The 21,492-nt window shown below is 48.3% G+C and overlaps 1 protein-coding gene across 5 annotated transcripts in view; it reads right to left on the bottom strand.

Annotated features, from left to right (window-relative positions):
* The window catches only part of RABEP1 (rabaptin, RAB GTPase binding effector protein 1), a 204,810-nt gene that overhangs the window by 17,766 nt on the left and 165,552 nt on the right, over window positions 1-21,492 (bottom strand). For all 5 annotated transcript variants that reach the window (XM_036078318.2, XM_036078319.2, XM_036078324.2 and 2 more), the window contains 6 exons: window positions 20,467-20,627; window positions 15,918-16,037; window positions 10,678-10,813; window positions 7,234-7,412; window positions 5,228-5,359; window positions 653-1,120 (listed from right to left, as the gene is read on the bottom strand). In XM_036078318.2, the coding sequence (XP_035934211.2) occupies window positions 653-1,120; window positions 5,228-5,359; window positions 7,234-7,412; window positions 10,678-10,813; window positions 15,918-16,037; window positions 20,467-20,627 (1,196 nt within the window). The remainder of the gene's footprint in view (window positions 1-652; window positions 1,121-5,227; window positions 5,360-7,233; window positions 7,413-10,677; window positions 10,814-15,917; window positions 16,038-20,466; window positions 20,628-21,492) is intronic.

The following is a 21,492-nucleotide window of genomic DNA, read 5'->3' on the forward strand; positions in this document are numbered from 1 at the left end:
GGCTTCGTCTGCGGTTCCACTCAACAGTTCCTCAGGAGACGTGGGCCCCGTGAAAGAAAGCGCTGCTAGTCAGAGGACCCGGCCCCTGACCCCCATCTCCCTGCTCCCAGTTCCCGGGAACACCTGCACGACTCCCGCAGCCTGAAGCAAAGCCCTCCCCCGTAAAGCTGGGGACGACGGCACTGCCATCCCGAAGCTGGAACACAGGGCTGTGTGAACCCGCGAGCCACTGCGCAAGGCGTAAAGTTTAGCTCCTAACCGTACTTCTGAGTTTGCAAACACGCTTAGGAGGAAGACGACCCTCTCTCCCCCGCAGTTTCCGCTCCCCCTCACCCGCACGCACTGGCTCATCGACTGCCAACAAGCATTTGCGCTTCAGCTCTCCAGGAGAGACTGGAGACGAGTGCAGAGCAAACCAGGTTTAGGCTCCTCCAACAGAAAGCTGCCTGTGCTCCAGCCCAGGTGGGACTCCGGGGGCGGAGGGGGGCAGTTCACAGCCAGTGTGATCGGCCAGTCAGCTCCCTCCCCGGCCACAGCCCCCTGGACCACAGTCACGTGCGTGTAGGGACTCCGGGGTACCTCGGGAACCGACAGCAAACCCCACACCCGCTCTCCCCCAGAGCGCGCGAGAGCAAGTCGGAGGGCAGCTCACCTCTTTCTGCAGGAGGTTCCATTCGGTCTCGCTGACCAGGCGGTAACCACTGGGGGACACGTAAGCACTCTCCACGCCCTGGGTGACACTGGAGAGGAGAGACGCGGTCTCCTCTTGCTCGGGTGTCATGGCCTTGATCGCCCTCTCCTGATCTTTGGTGAGCATGAACCCGCTTGGCATTTGCAGGGACCCAAGGGAAGCAGTATCAAAGTTCTCAGACACCGAATCTGCCCCGACCAACGGTCCAAAATCCGATTCGTCCAGGTTTCCGGCAGATTTTGCTTTGTAGTTATAGCCTAAAGCTTTGGACTGCAGGGAGCCTGAGGTTCCCAAGCTGTCGGTAGACTGTGCTCTCCTGAGTCCGTCTTTAAACACGTCCGTGTCCGATTTACCGAACGGGTCTCCAGACGGCAACAGTAAGTCCGCATCCAGCGAGTGCACCGACCCGTGGGTGGTATCTAAATGCTCCTGGAATGTGAAAACACACGTGGCCAAGTCAGACGACTCTGTACTTCAGAGACAAAATGACCGTATCGTAAACATGTTTGCCACACGTTACATACAATAATCCTGAGCGTGCTCCCGTCACATACTCACTGAACAAACATTTACCGAGTGTCTTCTATATGCTGGACACGAAGCCAGGCGCTCAGGACACAGCTGTGAGCAAACCCTGACCTCAACATGTGTGCAGTTCCATGAAAAAAGAAGCAAGCAAGCAGCTGCTAGAATACCGTATGTGACCAGATGACAGGCTAGAGCTCCGTGCTGAATGCTCTGGGGGCTCAAGCGGGGGGGGGGGGCTTGAGCCCAGACACAGGGTCAGGGAAGGTCCCCCGAAGCCCAGTGCCGCGTGCGCCAAACGTGAGGTGCTCCTCGTCCGCCCACGTGGAGATGCGCACCCGACACCGGGACCATAAGTCTTCAGACAGAGGCCGGAGAGGGAGCACCACATAATAATAATTAAAGTCACAGCAGCAGCTCGGAACACCTATGATGGGTCTGCTGAGGACAGAGCCCCAAGAAACACCAATTTCGTCCACTTTGGGGATGGACGGAGGAAGGAGTAGCCTGAGTGGAAGGGAAATGAGAATAATGTCGAATGCCAGAAGGTGTCGCAAGCATGTTAAGTGGGTGCAGCAAGTGAAAGAACACACATCGTGTGATTCCGTGCACACGAAGCATCCAGAACCGGTAACTCCAGTCAGTGGATGCCAAAGGCTGAGGTGAAAGGAAGCCAAGGAGTGACTCCTTGGAGGATGTGCGGTCCCCTGGGGTGGGGGACCCAGACAGACACAGTGCGTGCACGCTTCAAGTGGTTAATTCTAGGACGTGTGAATTTCAGCTCAATTAAAGAGACACACGGGGCAGGTGTTCCCGACGTGCGAACAGCACAGGAGTGCGCCCCACGAGGCAGCGCACAGTGACCGGGAAACCCAGAAACCCAGAAACCCAGAAAACCGGAAACGTGTAGCAAGTGTTTCTTAAAATTCAACATATTCAATTTAAAGGACCAGCCTTTGTTTCAAGATAATATCCCGTCTACTTTTTGTTGTTAAATGCCCTTTCCTTTATGAACTGGAGAAGACTGTGAAATACAAAACTTTTAAGTGAATTCCTCCATTTCTTTCTGTATAAAGATGTTTTTTCACCTGCGAGATTCAGATGGCTGAGGAACACACATCTAGTCTGTGTTGCCGTAGCTACGGCCAAGGTCCCGAGTAAGCGCCCGATACAAGCCGGGACGGGCATCCCTGCTGCCGGCTTACAACAGAGCCTCCCGCGAGCGCTGCCGCACGGACATGGAGGAGGGGAGGGGGCGGCGGCAGGAAACACGCCAGACCATGGAGCCCGCGACCACACGGGGCACACGCTCCCAGGGCAGCGTGAACTGTAGGGGGTTTCTCAAAGATGACTCAACAGTATGTGCCGATACCTGAAAAACGTCTATGCCCTTAAACTCGGCGGTCCTTTCCCCGTAGCGCACACTAAGGTGAGCAATCAGGACAGTCCAGGATGAGTTCTGTTCAGGGAAGAGTTACATGCAATAGCATTATGCTGTTCCTCATAATGAGGAAAACTCCCGCACTAATGAAAGATGGAACCAATCTATTAGTCTGTCAATCCCGTTTTTCATTTTCTACATTTTACGATGTTTTTCCCATTCTGAGGACCTTGCTGGCCAGGAGAGACGGCCCCTCCAAGCCACCTGACTCCTCTGATTAAGACACAAGTCGCCTACGAACACGCCTCGCACATACAGCCGACCCATCCTGTGTCCAGCCCCCAACTACCTCCTTTACCTGCCCTCACGACCCCACGCCACTACGCCCCTCGCCCTAAATCAACCTGGGGCCAGGCACCAGGAAACCAAGGACAGACTCTACACCACGCCTCCCCGTATTCCTCAAACCAGCCAGCCCTGTGCGGTTTGCCCTGCCCCTGCCCTCGAAAGTCCCCATAATGCCTGGGGCACGTGCTGTCCACTTGCTCCTGCCCGTGCCTCGTGACCCAGTGCTGCCGCGTCTGCATGTGGCTCTGCACGGGGCAGGGGACTCGCTTCTAGGGACACTGTGAGCAACATGACACTTTTCTTCCAATGGCGTGGACCTGTAGGCCTGGGCATAAATCAGTTACGATGGAATTATGAGGCATGTGCTTGCCGAAATGCTGTCAGCTATTAAATACCACTTGTGGGAAAACATTTACTGATATGCCAAAACCTCTAAGATAGATTTAAGTGCAAAAAATTTACATAAAATATTACGTAGAGTTACAATATGGGTTACCTCTAAAAAGTGAAAACAAACACACACGTGTTAACTCTGGAAACAGAGAAAAGAAACAAAAAGGAAGCAGGGGTCTGCACTAGAACGCTAGTGGAGGTCATCTCTGGGCAGCAGAATCACCCAGAAGCTCTCCTTGTTTCGTAGGCCCTTTCTGTACTTTCCACATTTCCCACAGCAAACACACATTACTTTTGCAGTGAGAAAAGGATACTCTACACATCAGACTAAAGAAGGTATCAGGTCCTACAAATTTTCATCATCTTCAGCCATAAAGCTAAGTCTCCGAAGCGGCCACTCTGAACGTTACATCAACAGGTGAGAGTAAATCATCATGAGTCTCAATACAAAACAAGCGTATTCCACATTCAAAGTGTAAAGTATCAGATCTGAAAATCTAAAATATACTTTAAATGTCTGCAAATAATGTGACGCACAATATATACTAGACCAATGAAGACAGAATCAAAAAATTTTAAAAATGTTTCACTGTACATTCTAACAAATCTCTCTTTCCTGTTTTCCTGCTAAAATATTTTTTGAAAAGTCTGAAACTTTTTCAAACATTCCTGCACACAGACACCACATAATACTTGGCAGTACCCAAAACTGAAACACTCTCCTGAGAGTCTGACCATTAAAAAAATGCACAGCAGAATCAGGCCAAGTGGTTCTCAGTGTACGACCCAAAACAAAGAATGTAGAAAAACAATTACGTCATCCTTTTCAGTGTCCGCTAGGATATTTTTAAAACTTTCACGTCCAACAATCCGTAAACATGGAAATATAAGCCACCAGGAAGCAGACTGCACAGGGCTGAGCATACACGTGCCAACTGCACAGACACACGGTACCCCTGAAAGGGGGAACAGACCTGATCTGATCCGGCCGGGGGACGGAGACGGGGCTGGGGGCAGTGGGCGCGAGGCGCGAGAGCTCGGCCGGCACAGAGACGGGTCTGGCTGTGAAGACGTGGGGGTGTGGGAGGCACGGAGGGTCACCCAGCGGTGAAGGCCCTTCAGTGCCACGCTGGGCTCGAAGGCCAGAGGCCTTCATTCCTATCCCAAAGGGGTAACAGTCAGCCTGCGTCCTGAAGATGAGCGGGCAAGGGAGGCGGCATGGCGGAAGAAGGAGCCAGCGTGCAAGCATGACAGGATAGCAACTGCGGCTGGAACGGTGTGAAGCAGGAAGTGGAACCTCGTCGTGCCCGTCACGGGAGCCCGTGTGGTCTCTGAGGAGGGGAGCGGCCTGGCTGCAGCTGCACTTGCCACCAGGGAAGGGGACAGTAATGCTGGGGTGCGGGGGGCCGAGAGGTTGCAGAGAGGACACCCGACGGGGAGGCCCCTGCCTCCGTGGGTGGGGGGGGCAAGAGGCCCCGAGGCCACCGGAACACCACTCTCCACATCCGGGGCTCCCCACTCCACCTGAGTCCTCACAGCCCACGGCCTCAGATCTGCTGATATGCAAGCATGTGCTGTGGGGGGTTCGGGGCTTCGGGACTTGAGCTCATCTTTTAAAGTAAAAGCCAAAGTACTGGCAACATTTACTATTCATCCCCGCAGAGATTTTGCAGGTGTCCTTTAAGTTCGCTTCTACTGCCCTACTTTGAGAACCACTGGAAAAAGAGCCTGTACGTGGCTGAGCGATGGTAAGAGGACCCCATGTTTCCGGAGCCCTGGCTGTGAGCCCGCCAACGCGGCAGGACAGAATACCATCGCTCTAGCTCTGCGCTCCCGCACGCACACGGCCACGCCGTGGACACGGGGCCCTAACGACAGACTCACCCTACCTCTTCATTCGACAGCTGGGCCGGAGACTCCTCGTGCGTGAAAGCACACACGGCCACGGCTTTTGCCTCCTCCTCAACCTCTGTTCTGTCGTGATCCTTCCTCTTGTGAAATCTCTGTTGTTCGTCTTCCTCCTAAAAGTTAAAGAAAATACATACATACATCACCCGGGTGATCTACACTTCACCACTCATAGTTCTTCAGCCGCTCAAAACAGATAAAAGAGAACGAAGCTTTATGAGAACACTGGGCCCTGAAGTTTACTCGCTTTGTAGTCACTGTCTGGATGTCTGGTCCTGACAAAAGGTTTCACCACCACAGGCACAAAGTACGAAGCCCATCACAGAGGAGAAATCAGGAAGCCACTTCCAAGAAGAGCGTGCTCTGAGAAAGCAACACAAAACACACCCTCACGTCACCGGATCCGAGAGTGTTCACGTGGCCGTCCCCGCAGACAACTACAGAACGCAGGCAGGGCGCGGCCATTAGAAACAGGTACAAATTCACATGGAACACAAAACGAATGGCTGAAGTTGATGTAACGTCCGCATGACACGGATGAGCAGGTACCTCGGTGCTCCCCAGAACGGCCTCGCGGGCAGGGACAGGGCCTCGGCACCGCACGGGGGGGGGAGGGGGGGGACACAAGCTTCTTCAGGAGCAACATCATGTTCTCCGCGGCGGCAGCTGGAAACGGGCCCACAGAAGCAGCACCTGCTGGATCTGGAAGGATCAGCGCGGGGAGTCTGCCAACCGGGTAAGGGGTGAGCAAGGGCTCCAGGGAGGGCAGGCGCACAGGCGACCCCAAGTATCCTGCTGTGGCTGAGAACAGGGCAGGCACACGGGAAGTCGAGGGCACGGGCTTCGAACCTGGGATCTGCCAACAGTCTGCACTGCACCTGGGCGCTGCGGTGTCTGTTTGCTCTGGGAACTGCATGACACAGAGCTTTACAGGTAAAGCCTGGGCACACCGCGGAAAACCCGCATAGAAAAACCTCAGTACATGTTAATACAGGCCCTAAGTGACCACTTCCAGCATCTAGACTGTTTCAATCCTTAAGTTGGCTGTGTCTACACAGAAGAGGAATGAGCCACAATTAAAGACAGAAATTTTTAAAAGGATGAAACTTCCTAAGTCATACAAGGCAATCTAAACAATCTGCACAGTACCTAGAAGAGCTTCTACATAGCTCTCCTGGGGAGACCTTTGCACCCACGCACAACACGTGCAGGAGAGGAGCCGCGCCACCGTTTGACATGAACACAGAACAGGAAGCCGTCTGGGCGCCAGGACAGGGGCAGGGATCGAGTCCCTCACGGTGTGTCCACCCCGGCAGTGAGCGAGAGTGACAGCTCTCTGGGGCAGAGGTTACAGAATACATTCCCTGTGCCGCCTCTGGACCAACCCGAACACCCACTTCCGAACGCAGACAAATGCCCTGGAGGACCGCCCTGCGCAGGAAGACTTCTGAGGACAGAAGTGCTCGCTCCTGGAAGGGAGGTGGCTGGGGAGATTCTCCTTTATCACTTGTATTTACTGTTGTATTTTTAACCTGAGAGGTATTTGTGTATTACTCATGTAATTCAGATAGCTTTCTAAAAGGTAAGGAAAAAACAGGATCTCGGGTGAGCAGCCCTCTGGACTCCTGTCCTTTGGGATCACTCAGCCCCTCCCCCCCCACGCCGTCACCATCCAGTGAGGCTTTCAGAGCAACGTCACAGAAGACGTGACCCGGACAAACAGAATCCCGGAGCCCTGGGAGAACCGGACAGAGCCGTGGAGAAAGATTTTCTCAGAAATATGCACTGTTGCGTCCTGCAGTTTCCAGAGAGGAGCACTGCTAAATCAGTCCTTTTCCCCCAGACAAGGCCATTTCTAAAAGGTGAAAAGCAAAATCCCTCCGATGCAGCTATCACGCGTTTTGAAAGGGTGCGAGCGTCCGCTGCCTCCGAGCCAAGCCCGCGTGGGCGCCAGCAGAGCGAGCACAGGCCCAGAAGCGCTGCTCACCTGATCTCTCTTCTTCAGCTCTTCCACCTGCCGCAGCTGTTCTGACGTGAGCACGACCTCCATGCGCTGCATATCCCGCATGAGCAACCGCTGAGACTCCAGAAACTGGTCGTTGGCCTTCTGCCACGTGTGCTTCAGCTGGTTGTGCTGCTGTCGCTCTTGCTCCAAGAGATGGCACACTGTTTAGGAACCCCCCCAATCAGAAACACGGAATTTCAACGGTAGGCAATTCCTGTAACCTGGGGCCCCAGACCAGGTCTGGCCGAGGGTCCGCCCCGTCTGGGACTCCGCCTTGGACAAGAACCGAGGGGCGACCTGCTGCCAGACACACAGCAGCTGTCCTCACACCTCTCCCCACGCACAGGCTCCCAAGCGTGCTCCCAGTAACAGTGACACATGAACAAAGGATTTCTGTGCTCCAGGAGCGCTGGAAACCCTGGTTAAGTGCATTTTTACAGGATCCTCCCCTGCAGGACTTTGAGCTCAGCATCTGAGGTATGCCCGTGTTCTCCTGGAGGAGGATACAGAACACAGTATTCCCCCAACTCTGACCAGAAAGTCCTCCCGGCAGGGCCACTCACAGAACAAGGGAAGTTCCGGGAAGACACTTGGGGAGCTACTGCTCTAAATGCCACAGGTGCAGGGACCACTACTCAGTGTCTTTAAATACCTTCTGACAAATCTGTGACCCAGGAGTCCTTCCCGACCCCGCGCAGTTCTGACGTCTCAGGACAGGTCAAAGGCTCTCTGTATCGGTGGGTACTGCCGACACTGCCCCGCTCGGCCGTCTTGTACTGACGAACCAGTCACTCAAGCCAGAAACCAGAAGACACCCACGCGGCTGACGTGCCTCGCCGCACCCAAAGCCCCTGCGACAAGCGCCCACCAGCTGCCCTGTGCTGGGGGACACAGCGCTTTCCTCCGCCGGCCTCAGACCAGCTCTCGTGACCCCCACAACCGGTACGCTTCCTGCCGTTTGTCTCCGCTCGCTGGCCTACCCTCCACACCGCTGTCAAACTGAACTTCGTAAGTACAAAATTTAGATGACCATCCTCAAGTTTAAACCCCTTCAGAAAAGCCAAACATGTGGCCACATGTTGTATAAGGCCATCTACACGGAGTCCAGAACGGGCAGATCTGCACAGACAGGAAGGAGAGCAGGGCTGCCGGGGCCCGGGAGGAAGGGGAGAAAAGGAAGTGACTAGTAATGAGGACACAACTTCTTTTTGCAGCAAAACTGTTGTGGAAATCAGACTGATAATGGTGCACAGCTCTGTGAGTCTAGTAGACTTTAGAAGAGTGAGCTTCATGGCATGTGAATTACATCTCCATAAAGCTGTTATTTAAGAAAAACTTTTTTTTAAGTTTATTTATTCATGAGAGACAGACAGAAAGATTGAGGCAGAGGCAGAGGGAGAAGCAGCCTCCACACTGAGCAGGGAGCCCGAAAGAAAAACATTTTAAAAGCCTTTCAGAAGCTCCTTCCTGCCCCTCTGATAAAATCCCAAACCCTCAGCCCAAGGTGACCACAATCTGGCTCGCATTTGCTCCCCTGCCCTTTGCATCCTAACTTTGCTGAACGAGTTTCTTCCACTCCTTGACCTTGTTGCACCACATGCAAATGGCCTTGAACATCAGGCTCATCTCTGGCCACCTGACAAATGATCACCTGTCGGTCAAAGCCCCCTTCACAACTGCTTTCAAGAAGCCCACCTGCGCACGGCCGCCTCCTAGCGCACTTGCGAGCAGGCTCCCGGGAGAGGCGCTAACTTGACTAATTCTCCCGATTCAGGCTGTAAGTTACACGGCTGCTCAAGTTGGACCTTCTCTTCCTTTAAGTACTAGTTTTGGTGTGAGTGTTTCAGGATGGAAATTATGCCCTTACTCATTTAATGAGACTTCTCAGATACTTCTCCAGATAGGTTAGGAGGGCCTGGTAGTCTCACACTATTTCTGGAAGGGCTGGGGCACGTCGTTTAAACGGAAATTCCCATTTCTTTTGGACACTCTCAGAGTTTGCGTGTCTTTCTGACGCAGCATACCTCCAAAAAGCGCTTCCTGAAAACCAAAGACCTGCTCAAACCTTGGGTGATTTTCCTAATATTTTATGAAATAATTCTGTAGGCTTATAGAATTTCAGCTTTGACTATTTGGGGAAAAAAACTAATATGCAAGCCTAAATTACTGAGGGAAGAGCTCTATTTCCCACGGCACTTGGTATACGTAAAAAGTATTTGCTGTAGGACTCTCTCACCCCAGTCCTAAACCCCCCCTGTGCAAACGTTCCTAGTATAACCCACAACACGTACAAGGTCTCAAGGCGTCCGTGCATCCAGATGAGGAAATGTTGGTCCATGTGTTTACTAAGCTCTCACTGAAATTTATCATTTCCTTTAATTACCGACAATGTGGGCAACCCAGCCCAGGAAGGAGGACAGCACCTGCGACCCGGTGGCCAACAGAGGCCGTACCCATGCACAGTGGCGGCAGGTGCCCCGGCACAGCCCTGAGGCTCGGCACCGCTTCTGGACCACAGCCTCCACCAGACCCGCCCCCAAACCTTCGCATTTAATGCATTAAGAAAATAGCACATTTGTTACTGTATCGTAAGATGGCAGTTATTTATATTTTCATTACTGTTTCATAATATAAGTGCTTTCTTTTGTATTTTAGGAATGAAAAACAGTATCCTTAAGAGGTTTTCACAGGACTGCCAAAGGAGTCCATGACACAACAAGGTTAAGAACCCCAGGTAAGGGGCGCCTGGGTGGCTCAGCCGGTGAAGCATCTGCCTTCGGCTCAGGTCATGATCCCGGGGTCCTGGGATCGAGTCCCGCATCGGGCTCCCTGCTCAGCAGGGCGTCTGCTTCTCCCTCTCCCTCTGCCTCTCCCCCTGCTTATGCACTCACACTCTCTGACAACTAAAATCTTAAAAAAAAAAAAAAAACCCACTATCTTTATTTTAATGGGGAAAAGATAAGCCTTCTCCCCCAGGCTGGGGAAAACTGAGTCAATTTCTGTAGAAATCTGCTACCAGGCTAGTGAAATCAAAACTGTCCCTTACGAACAGGGATGCTACTTGAGGCCGCCAGAATATATGATCTGCCCTCTGTCCCATTTTCGCTCTTGCTAATCTACCTCCATCAAAATGAATCTTGGGGGCAAAAGCAGTTTAAGCAGAACTTCCCAGCCCTCTTGTCTTTCTGTCCACCGCTCATGCCTTGTGAAGTTATTCCTGGAGTCCTTGAGGAAAGAGGAGCTGTTAACAATCCACGTATCTTTAGGAGACCTCCCGGCTCCAGCCCTTCAAGGAGAACATTCGAACCAACTGCAAAGCTTAAAGTGAATCACTAACATGTTGGAGTCTAGGATTTGTTACTGCTTTTAATCAGCATCAATTCTACTTAGAGACTGAGACTAAAAATATACAGAATCTATATTTACCTTCATGCAATTCCTTCCGCAGTTTCTCGGCATCTTCCTGTAAAACGGATTTCTGAGTATTCAGAACAGCTACGTACATCTCCAGGTCAGTCCTGCAAGATTTCTCAGCTTCCAGATAATGATTCAGTTCCTTAACCTGAAACAAAATGCAATTCTATGAAACTAAAGTAACAGTTTCTTCTTTAGGTATATTGGTAAGTTCTAGATGCCTTGAAAATAATTTACATTTATGTTTACATTTTACATAAAATTTTAAAAGTTAACACAATTTTTCATTACAGAACAAACACATACTTGCTACAGAAAACTAGGAAAATAATATAATAGTAGGTATTATCCATAATCATATCGCCAGAGCAAATACACAACGGCGATTACATGTAACAGCTTTGTACCTCGCTTTCCAAAGAGCTAGCTCTTTGCATTCCCAGAGCAACGCGTACTTGGGTTCATTTTGTCACATTCTCAGTAACACTAGGTTGTTGTGGGGGTTTTTAAACAGTAGTTAATTCCTAAAGATAAAAGTAGTGCCACACTCTAGTAAATGTGTTTCTCCTTGATTTCTGGTGAGGTAGTTCCAAATGCTTTGAATTTTTAAAAAGGACCCATTTTCATGGATACATATACTGGAAGGAAAAAAGAGGAAGTCATGATGGGAAAAATAACTAGTCTCATACTGTAATAAACACTAACTTGAAGGCAAGTGTGGAATGTTTTATAAAATCACATCTTTTTAAAAATGCCTTCTGTTTAATTGTAATGTTCAATTGTTAACAAGATAGTCTAATATCTGAAATAGTTATAACCAAAATAAAACGCAATTTTGCGCCAGAGAGTGAATATAGAATCACTTGTTTTACCCTGTCTTATATATTATCCATCCTAAATTTTGGCCATTTATGTCAACTTTTTCAAATGGTCATGTCTAATTTCACTTTCCAGGTTACTTTCCTGCCTTATAACTTCCTACTTCTTCCAACTTGAAAATGCCGGCTGACCTGTTTTCAGGTGTCTTTACTCCTAGACCATTAACACAAGATGTCAGTAGTGAGCACAGGCTGAAGGGACGGTGGAAGCCGCCATGGGACGCGCTGGAGGCTGGGGGCCAACCAGACCCAGCGCGGGCCGCTGTGAGGCGCGTCCCAGCCACCGCGGAGGGTGGGGATTCAGCCGACGATAGCGAGAGTCCACGTGGCAGACATAAAATGGTGGCACCCGACCAGTAACCCCATCTACTGCTACTTCTCAGCATAGATATCCGACTCAATGAAGAATTAGTGACATCCACGAAAGAAACTAAGTGACAGCCAGAGGGTGGGGTCCAGCACGGAAAGCCACCTCTATGGACGTCCACGGTATCAGCATCAACACGGGACAAAGTAAAGGGAGAGGATGACGGCCCCAAGAACCCCAAAACTGTCAACTGAGTCTCCAACCTGACAGTGGCAGCTGAAGCTGGAAACAGTGGGAAAATGCAACAAATCTGTACGGGGACACTTGCAATCTGGGGAGGGTATTTCCCTGATTTCCCGTGAGGCTGAGGATCTTGTCACATTCTGTGACGATTCTGGTCTCCTCTTGGGTGAACCACTCGTTCACATTCTTTACGGTTCCTCCTCTGGCCCATCCGTCCCTTACGGACCAAGCAGCTCTTACTAATTTGGATACTAATTGTTCATCAGGTACAGGAGGTAAAGATACCTCCTAACAGCCCACAACTTCTCTGTGCAACCTTTTGTAGCATCTTTTAATAAGGAAGGTTTATATTCTAATGTAGGCAAATCTGTCAAACTTCTCTTTCACAGTATTTTTGTCTCTAAGAAACATTTTATGGGGGTGCCTGGGTGGCTCAGTCGTTAAGCGTCTGCCTTCGGCTCAGGTCATGATCCCGGGGTCCTGGGATCGAGCCCCTCATCGGGCTCCCTGCTCAGCCGGGAGCCTACTTCTCCCTCCCCCTCTGCCTGCCGCTCTGCCTACTTGTGCTATCTCTCTGTCAAATAAATAAAATCTTTAAAAAAAAAAAAAAAAAAAAAGAAACGTTTTTGGGGCGCCTGGGTGGTGCAGTCAGTTAGGCATCCGACTCTTGGTTTCACCTCAGTCATGATCTCAGGGTTGTGAGATCGAGCCCCGTGTCCGGCTCAGTGTGGAGTCCACTTGTCCCTCTTCCCCCCTCCCCCGCCCCTCCTCCAACTCGCGTTCATCCTTGCTCATGCTCCCGAAAATAAATTAATTTTTTTAATGTTTTTGTACCCCAAATAACATCTTTTTTTTTTTTTTAAGATCTAAAAGTTTTGAAGATTTACTTTTCACTCTCTGGTTTTTAATTCATTGAAATTAATTTTTGAAAAGTGTGAGGTAAAAAGCTGATTTCACTTTATTACCGTGTTTAAAACTATTTATGGGCGCCTAACTCTTGATTTTGGCTCAGGTCATGATCTCAGGGTCCTAGATCAAGCCCCACATCAGGCTCCTTGCTCAGTGTGCGATCTGCTTGAGATTCTCTCTCTCCCTCTGCCCCTCCCCCCCAACTCCCGCGCTCACTGTCTCGCTCTAAAAAAAAAAAACGTAAAACTATTTTTAAAAGGCTATTTATTTTTTTAAGTAGGCTCCACGCCCAGCATGGAGCCCAACATGGGGCTTGAACTCATGATCCTGAGATCAAGACCTGAGATGAGATCAAGTGTTGGACAGTCAACCAACTGAGCCACCCAGGTGGCCCTAAAATGGCTATGTTTTAACAAGCCATTCCTTTCCCACTGATGGGCAAGGCCAGCTGTCCTATATCAAATTCCCACACACATCCAGCTCTGTTTCTGGGCTCTTGATTCTGTTCCACTGGTCCACTGTCCCCAAATCAGTAACAAAGCATCTTAATTACAGTAGCTTTACTGTAAGTGTTAGTATCTGGTAGGCGGGGCAAGTCTCCCCACCTTGCCTCCAAATTCCTTATTAAACCCTATTGTATTCAGAGTGGAATTTTGAACTCAGATTAATTTGGGGATATACTACCTGCTTTATAATGCACTATCTTCTCATTCAGGAACACACATGAGCTCAGACCTTCATCATAATGTATTCCATAACAATCTTACCATTTTTGTTTAGATATATCCTCAGGTATCTATGACTCTACAACATAGAGCTGATTTTAGTTTTCTTGTGTTTGGGGGGGGTTTTGTTTGTTGTTTTGTTTTTGCTATTATGAATGGGATTTTTTCCCCATTACATTCTTTACTTGGATAGATTACTGGAGAATATATTTTTGTATGTTGACCTTGTTGGAACAACTTTCTTGAACTGTTGTTGGGTCTAACAATGTTGGTACATTCTCTTGCTTTTCTACACAATCATCGTTTCACTGTCTCCATTCAGTGCTTACGCCCTGTCCCTGCATCTTGTCTTGCTGTGTGGAAATCAAGAGTCGGACATCTAACTGACTGAGCCACCCAGGTGCCCCTCCTGATTAGTCTTAATGGAGGTTTGTCTATCTTACTAGTTTTCCCATTTTTCCCATTATATTGACATTCTCAATTTTTCTTTTGCTTTTCTATTTCACTAATTTCTGCTTTTAAGCGTATTATTTCCTTGTATTCGTATTGTCTGTACTATTGTTCGCTTTTTTGGATTCTTGAGTGAAACATTCAAATCATTCTAAATATTTTAGAATTCCATTTTCCATGAGTTTTTTTTTTAATTTCCATTTTATTTTAGCGACCATTTTACTGTAAATAATTTAAAAACCTGTGGTCAGACATCTGAGTTTACATAACAATTCTTCAAAATTTTTCGGCACTTCCTTTTGTGACACTATGTAAAGCATAATGTACCTAAAACTAACAATTACTTTATCCCATGCACTGTCTTAAGTGCTTTATACATGTGGACTTACAAAATCCAATAGTGGCCTTATGAGGAGGGTACGATTATCCCCATTTTACAGTTGAGAAAAGCAAAGCACAGTCAGATGAAGTAATTTGCTCGAGGTCCCCCAGCCAGTAACTGCTGAGCTCCTGATTCCTACGCTCTGCTACCACAGAAGACACAGTCCCTCTCTCGATGGATCTGTTACGTCTAAACTGTTAATCAGATTGCTCAAAACCCCTATATCCCCACTAACGTTTTTCTCTGCTTACACTATCAGTTAAAGATCAGTTTCAGGGGCATCTGGGTGGCTCAGTTGTTAAGCGTCTGCCTTCGGCTCAGGTCATGATCCCAGAGTCCTGGGATCGAGCCCCGCATCGGGCTCCCTGCTCAGCGGGAAGCCTGCTTCTCCCTCTCCCGCTCCCCCTGCTTGTGTTCCCTCTCTCTCTGTCTCTCTGTCAAAATAAATTAAAAAAAAAATCTTAAAAAAAAAAAAAGATCAGTTTCAATCTCCTACTAGAACTGTGCACATTAATTTCCCCTTGTAATTGTCCCTTTTAGTTCACAAATTTCAAGGTATATACGGTACATTCGATCGCAACTGTCACATCCTACTGATGAATTTTTAGATGGGGTCCCTCTATCTCTAGTCTTTTTCCCTTACATCCTAAATGTTTCATATTACAATCACTATATCAACTTTCTTTTGGGTAGAATTTGGAGGGCATATCTTTAAATATCCCTTTATTTTCAGTCTTATCTTATAGTTTTATTTTAGGTGTGTCTATTATAAACAATATAAATTTAGATTTTTTAAGAATCCCAACTATTTTAGCAGGTGATTATCAGTTTACATTTATTAGGATCATGGACACATTCCCCCTTTCTACATTCCTATGCTGTGCTTTTGTTTACTACCTTTTTATTATTTTTTGCTTTCTTTCCTACTTTCTTTTAATTATCAACATTTTCAACATTCCCTCTGTATTTCCTCTGTTGTATCTTTATGGCCAACAAGTCCAGCTGCACTGTAACTACATCAGCTCTAAGACATCAATTCTGGGACTAGTGTCAGGAGATAAAGCCAACTTCCAACAGCTTATGTTCCTTGATAAGAAAACGAATGAGACCAGGTGTCATTTTGACATGAGCACTAACTTTGTTAACAAAGCAGCAGGCACATCACTATTGTGATTATTTAAAGTATCCATAAGGACACAATCATCTTCAAGCATTTTTTTCTTTGCATTTTAAAAAATGCAAGGTTTTTAAGACACACAGTCTAAATTCCAGTTTGTACCCCCTCAGTGACTCTAACTTTGCTCATAGCATTAGGTCAGGGTCCCGGATTCAAGGAACAGGCTACAACATCTCACGACCTTTGAGGCCTCCAGCTCTTTAACCTTGTCTTCAGCCTCTGTCAGTTTGTCTTTCAGAGCCGCGATTTCCTTCTCCATGGGCATCACAACAGACCGAAGCTTTTCAGCATCCTCTTGAGCCTACGGTTAAAAAGAATTAGTCCACAATGGCCAAACTGTGGAAAGAGCCAAAATGTCCATCGACAGATGAATGGATAAAGAAGATGTGGTATATATATATATATATATATACACAATGGAATATTATGCAGCCATCAAAAGGAATGAAATCTTGCCATTTGCAACAACGTGGATGCAACTGGAGGGTATTATGCTGAGCAAAATAAGTCAATCAGAGAAAGACATGTATCATATGACCTCACTGATATGAGGAATTCTTAATCTCAGGAAACAAACTGAGGGTTGCTGAAGTGGTGGGGGGTGGGAGGGATGGGGTGGCTGGGTGATAGACATTGGGGAGGGTATGTGCTATGGTGAGTGCTGTGAATTGTGCAAGACTGTTGAATCACAGACCTGTACCTCTGAAACAAATAATACATTATATGTTTAAAAAAAAAAAGAACAAGAAGATAGCAGGAGGGGAAGAATGAATGGGGGGGAAATCGGAGGGGGAGACGAACCATGACAGACGATGGACTCTGTAAAACAAACTGAGGGTTCTAGAGGGGAGGGGGATGGGGGGATGGGTTAGCCTGGTGATGGGTATTAAAGAGGGCACGTTCTGCATGGAGCACTGGGTGTTGTACACAAACAATAAATCATGGAACACTACATCAAAAACTAATGATGTAATGCATGGTGATTAACATAATAATAAAAATAAATTTAAAAAAAAGAATTAAATGCTACGACTTACTGGTTCACTGCTTTTCTAAGCAATGCTGACTTACATACGCTGTTAGTACAATGAGTAAGCCTACCAGGTGCTGAATTAGTGCTCATTAAACTGAACCACGTCTGACTTTCAAATGCTGCACGACTGAATCTCAAGTCATTATCACAATTTTCCCCAATATTTTACTTGGAAATTGGAAGTAAGTAGGAAAATGGATTCACTATGACAAATCTGACTTTTTAAATCAATTAACCGGAAAAGACCGTATATATAAAAGGAAACACACATAATACTTTCATTTTCATAATTCTAGTTACTAAATTCATGAAACCATAATTTCTTATGAAATGGTTGGATGAAAGGACTGATTTGTTTTTAAACATAAACGAAGAGAACAATGTATTTTCTAAAATTTTAGAAAATTATGTTGCTATAAAAGTTTCCATCTTAGTTATTTTAAGGAGTAATTTACATAATATTTTACTTTTGATATCTAAATGAGACAAACCCAAAGAATGACCCCTAAAACTATCATACTGTCTTCTATCTTTCATTCTCAAAAACATGGATTAAAAGGAAATACTATCCACAAATTAGTAAACTGGTAAGAAACTTGATTTTCATTATATATATACACTATATACATAATACATATTACATACGTACACATGTGTGTAATATGTGTGAATATAACGTATATATGTGTATATGTGTGTATGTATGTGTATAAAATGGGTATGTGTATATATATGGTGTATGTGTGTATATATGTGTGTATGTGTGTATGTATGTGTGTATAATGGGTATGTGTATATACATGGTGTATGTGTGTATATATGTGTATATGTCTATATATGTATGTATGTGTGTATAATGGGTATATGTATATATATGGTGTGTGTATATATGTGTATGTGTGTATATATGTATGTATGTGTGTATAATGGGTATGTGTATATATATGGTGTATGTGTGTATATATGTGTGTATGTGTGTATGTATGTGTGTATAATGGGTATGTGTATATATATGGTGTATGTCTGTATATATGTGTATATGTGTATATATATGAATGTATATGTGTATAACGGGTATATGTATATATATGGTGTGTATATATATGTGTATGTGTATATATATGTATGTATGTGTGTATAATGGGTATGTGTATATATATGGTATATGTATGTACATGTGTGTATGTGTGTGTATATATGTGTGTATAATGGGTATGTGTATATATATGGTGTATGTGTGTATATATATGTATGTATGTGTGTATGTATGTGTGTAAAATGGGTATGTGTATATATGTGTATATGTGTGTATATATGTGTGTATGTATGTGTGTATAATGGGTATGTGTATATATATGGTGTATGTGTGTGTGTATGTGTGTATGTATGTGTGTATAATGGGTATGTGTATATATATGGTGTATGTGTGTATATATGTGTATATGGGTATATATATGTATGTATGTGTGTATAATGGGTATGTGTATATATATGGGTGTATGTGTGTATATATGTGTGTATGTGTATGTGTGTATGTACGTGTGTATAATGGGTATGTGTATATATATGGTGTATGTGTGTATATATGTGTGTATACATCTGTGTATGTATGTATAAGGGGTATGTGTATATATATGGTGTATGTGTGTATATATGTCTATATGTGTGTATGTATGTGTGTATGTGTGCATAATGGGTATGTGTATATATATGGTGTATGTGTGTATATATGTGTATATGTGTGTATGTATGTGTGTATAATGGGTATGTGTATATATATGGTGTATGTGTGTATATATACACAGAAACAAAGGTAGAATCAAAAAGTTACCTTTTATCCTTCTAGGGAAAATGAAAATTAACCTTATTCACTAAATTTAAAAGAGCTCAAGTTTATCCCTAGGTGTTCATAATAGGAAAAATATCATATATGCCCAAATATGCATGGAAATTTTTCCCAAAAAACATGTCTCTCAGAAAAGAGGGACTCACTTTGTTTTCCAGTCCTTAAAGAGTCACTTCATCATTTATTTTATTTTTAACTAAGTCCTGTTTGGAAAAGACATATGAGCTTAAAATATCTTCAGTCAAGACTAATTTGGGATACTTACAGAGGCCTGCTGATAAAAATCAGCAGGAAAAAAAAGGAGGGAAGAAGCAAAGAATTTAACACAGACTGAGCTATTTACTGATGTAATGGTGACCCCACAAGTGTTGAATATCATTAGAAACAAAACTTGTAAAGATGATTTTTTTTTAAATGAAGGTCATTAAAAACAAGGAAAACTCACTAAGGAGGGCACCTGTGGGCATGAGCAGCGGTGGGTGATGCACGGAAGCGTTGAATCACTATCCTGTTCACCTGAAACTAGTATAACACTGTGTGAACTATACTGGAATTAAATCTTTTTAAAAATTTAGAAAAAAGCAAAACAACAAGGAAAATTTAAAAAACTGTCGCGGTCGAGAGGAGCCTAAGGAGACCCACAGCATCACGAACGTGGCTCCGTGCAAGAGCTCTTAGAACAGTAAAGAAGGGACATTAGGTAAAAATGAGTGACGTCTGAATACAAAGCATGGACTTGAGTTAACGAGAACGAATCAACACCGGTTTATTAGTCGTGACAAATGTACCGCACTAACAACAGATGCTAGTAACAGGGGAACCAGGAGCGGGGTATATGGGACTCTGTATTATCTTCATTCACAGAGTTTCTGTAAATAAAACCGTTCTGAAAAACAAAGTTTATTTTGAAAATAAATTTTAAGAGTGACGTGGCAGGTTATGAAAATCACGGACGTGAACGCATCAGAAGAACGAAAACGACCACGGTGTCCCGCTAGGCCGTGCGCCGGAGCGCCCCGGGAGGGCACCACACACGAGCACCTCCTCGGGGAGGGTGGGGACGGCGGCTGCCGCGGGCCGCACTGTCAGTGACTGACTCCGCGGTCGGCTCGTCGTGGACACGCTGAACTACAGCCTCGTCCTGGAACAAGACGGAACGGAGAAAACTATTCTTCGTGCTTAAAGCTTCTATTCGGGGCGCTGGGTTCTGAGGTGATTTTTACGTTATTATAAGAACCAAATAAGCTGAGTGCACAGCAGCAGTCCTCGTACGCACTGAGGGCTCGGAACCAAAGAGGAGGATCAACCGCAATGAAGTCAGAAGTCACGATCCGGTCACTGCCTTACACAGTACGTGACTTCACGTGCACGGCTGCGCCCACGTTGGCGGCCCAGAGTCCCCGCGCCCCGCGCGCCAGGCCTCCCCCCGCGCTCACCGCGGACACGCGGCCCGCGCACGCAGGCATCTGCGGGAGCGCCCGGCGGCCGGGCGGCACTTCCGGCACAAGGCACCGCCCACGGAGGGAGGCCGGAAGTCCGGCGCCGCGGCCCCGCTCCGGTCGGCCCCCGCCCGGTTACGGAGGGCGCCCGCTAGACGCTCCGGGGGGACGCAGGCTCCGCGCGCGGCAAGACCCCTGCCTCGGGGCGCCCGCCCCCGCGGTGAACGCCGTAAGCAGGCACCGCGTGCTCCAGCCGAGGGCCGCCCAAAACCGGGCGGGGCGGGCGGCGGCGCTGCTGCGGCGGGGGGGGGGGGGCACGCACGTGCGGCCAAGGACGGGAGGCCCGGACGGAGGCCGCCGGAATGCGGTGGTGTCAGCGGGGGCGCCCGCAGACGGGTCCGTGCCCTCGTACCTTTTTCATCTCGTTTTCCAGGCTCTCCTCCTCCTGGCCCTCGGACAGCCGCCGCCTCAGGTCGGCGATCTCCCTCTCGGCCGACTCCCGGTACTGCGCCCACTGGCCGCGCTCCTGCTCCAGCCGCAGGTGGAACTGGTGCTCGTAGTCGCGGACGGTCTCTGCAAAACAGCGCGGCGCGGTCTGAGCGGCCGGCAGCGGGAGCAGCGGCGTCCGGGCGCGCGGGCGGGGCGCTCAGGCCGCACGGATGCGGAGCGGCAGCTGAAGCGGGGCCCGCTTCCCGGTTCTCGCGGCGCAGTTCCGCCGAGGCCCGGACCCCTCGTCTCCACGACCCGGCCGTGCCGCACAGCCGGCCCGTCCGCCAGACCGCGGCGTCACCCCGTCCACGGCCGGCGCGTGTGGGAAACGGGAGGCGCGCCCGGAACGGGCCGCGTCCCTCGGCTTCTGAGCTGAGACGAAGGCTCCGCGGCCCCCGTGAGGTGGCTGTCTCCTCAGACAGCCTGAGGCCCCTCCGGGCTAAGCGCGCCCGGCCGCCCACCGGCTCCCGACACAAGCCCGGCTCCGTGTCAGAGGGCAGCGGCCCGGCGGAACAGCTGCATCTCCCGGCCGCCTTCGCAGTGACCGGCGAGCACACGGCGCACGGACGGGAGGGGTGCGCTTCCCTGAGGCGACGGAGCAGCAGCAGCCACCCCGCAGCCACACGGAGACGGCGGTGAAAGCCGCACGCCGAGGGTCGGAGGCCCGGAGCAGCGGGGCAGGCGCCGTCGCGGGGCCGCAGCGGGCCCGGAGTCCCCCCGCCCGGGCTGCGCTCCAAGGGAAGAACGGGCCCCCGCGCGGGAGAGCCCCTGCCGTGGGCGCCCGCGGGCTTCCAGTCGTCCACCGCGGCCGAGGGACACGCCGGCCAAGGTGCGGGGAGAGGCGCCGCTATGGCACATCCACAGGACGAGGGAAACGGGTCTCGGGAGCCCAGCGCTTCGGGGGCAGCTTCCTCCGGCTCGGCTCGCTGCCGTCTGGTCGGAAACGCAG

Source organism: Halichoerus grypus, chromosome 2, assembly GCF_964656455.1.
Source record: "Halichoerus grypus chromosome 2, mHalGry1.hap1.1, whole genome shotgun sequence".
In the NCBI taxonomy this organism is placed as follows: Eukaryota; Metazoa; Chordata; class Mammalia; order Carnivora; family Phocidae; genus Halichoerus; species Halichoerus grypus.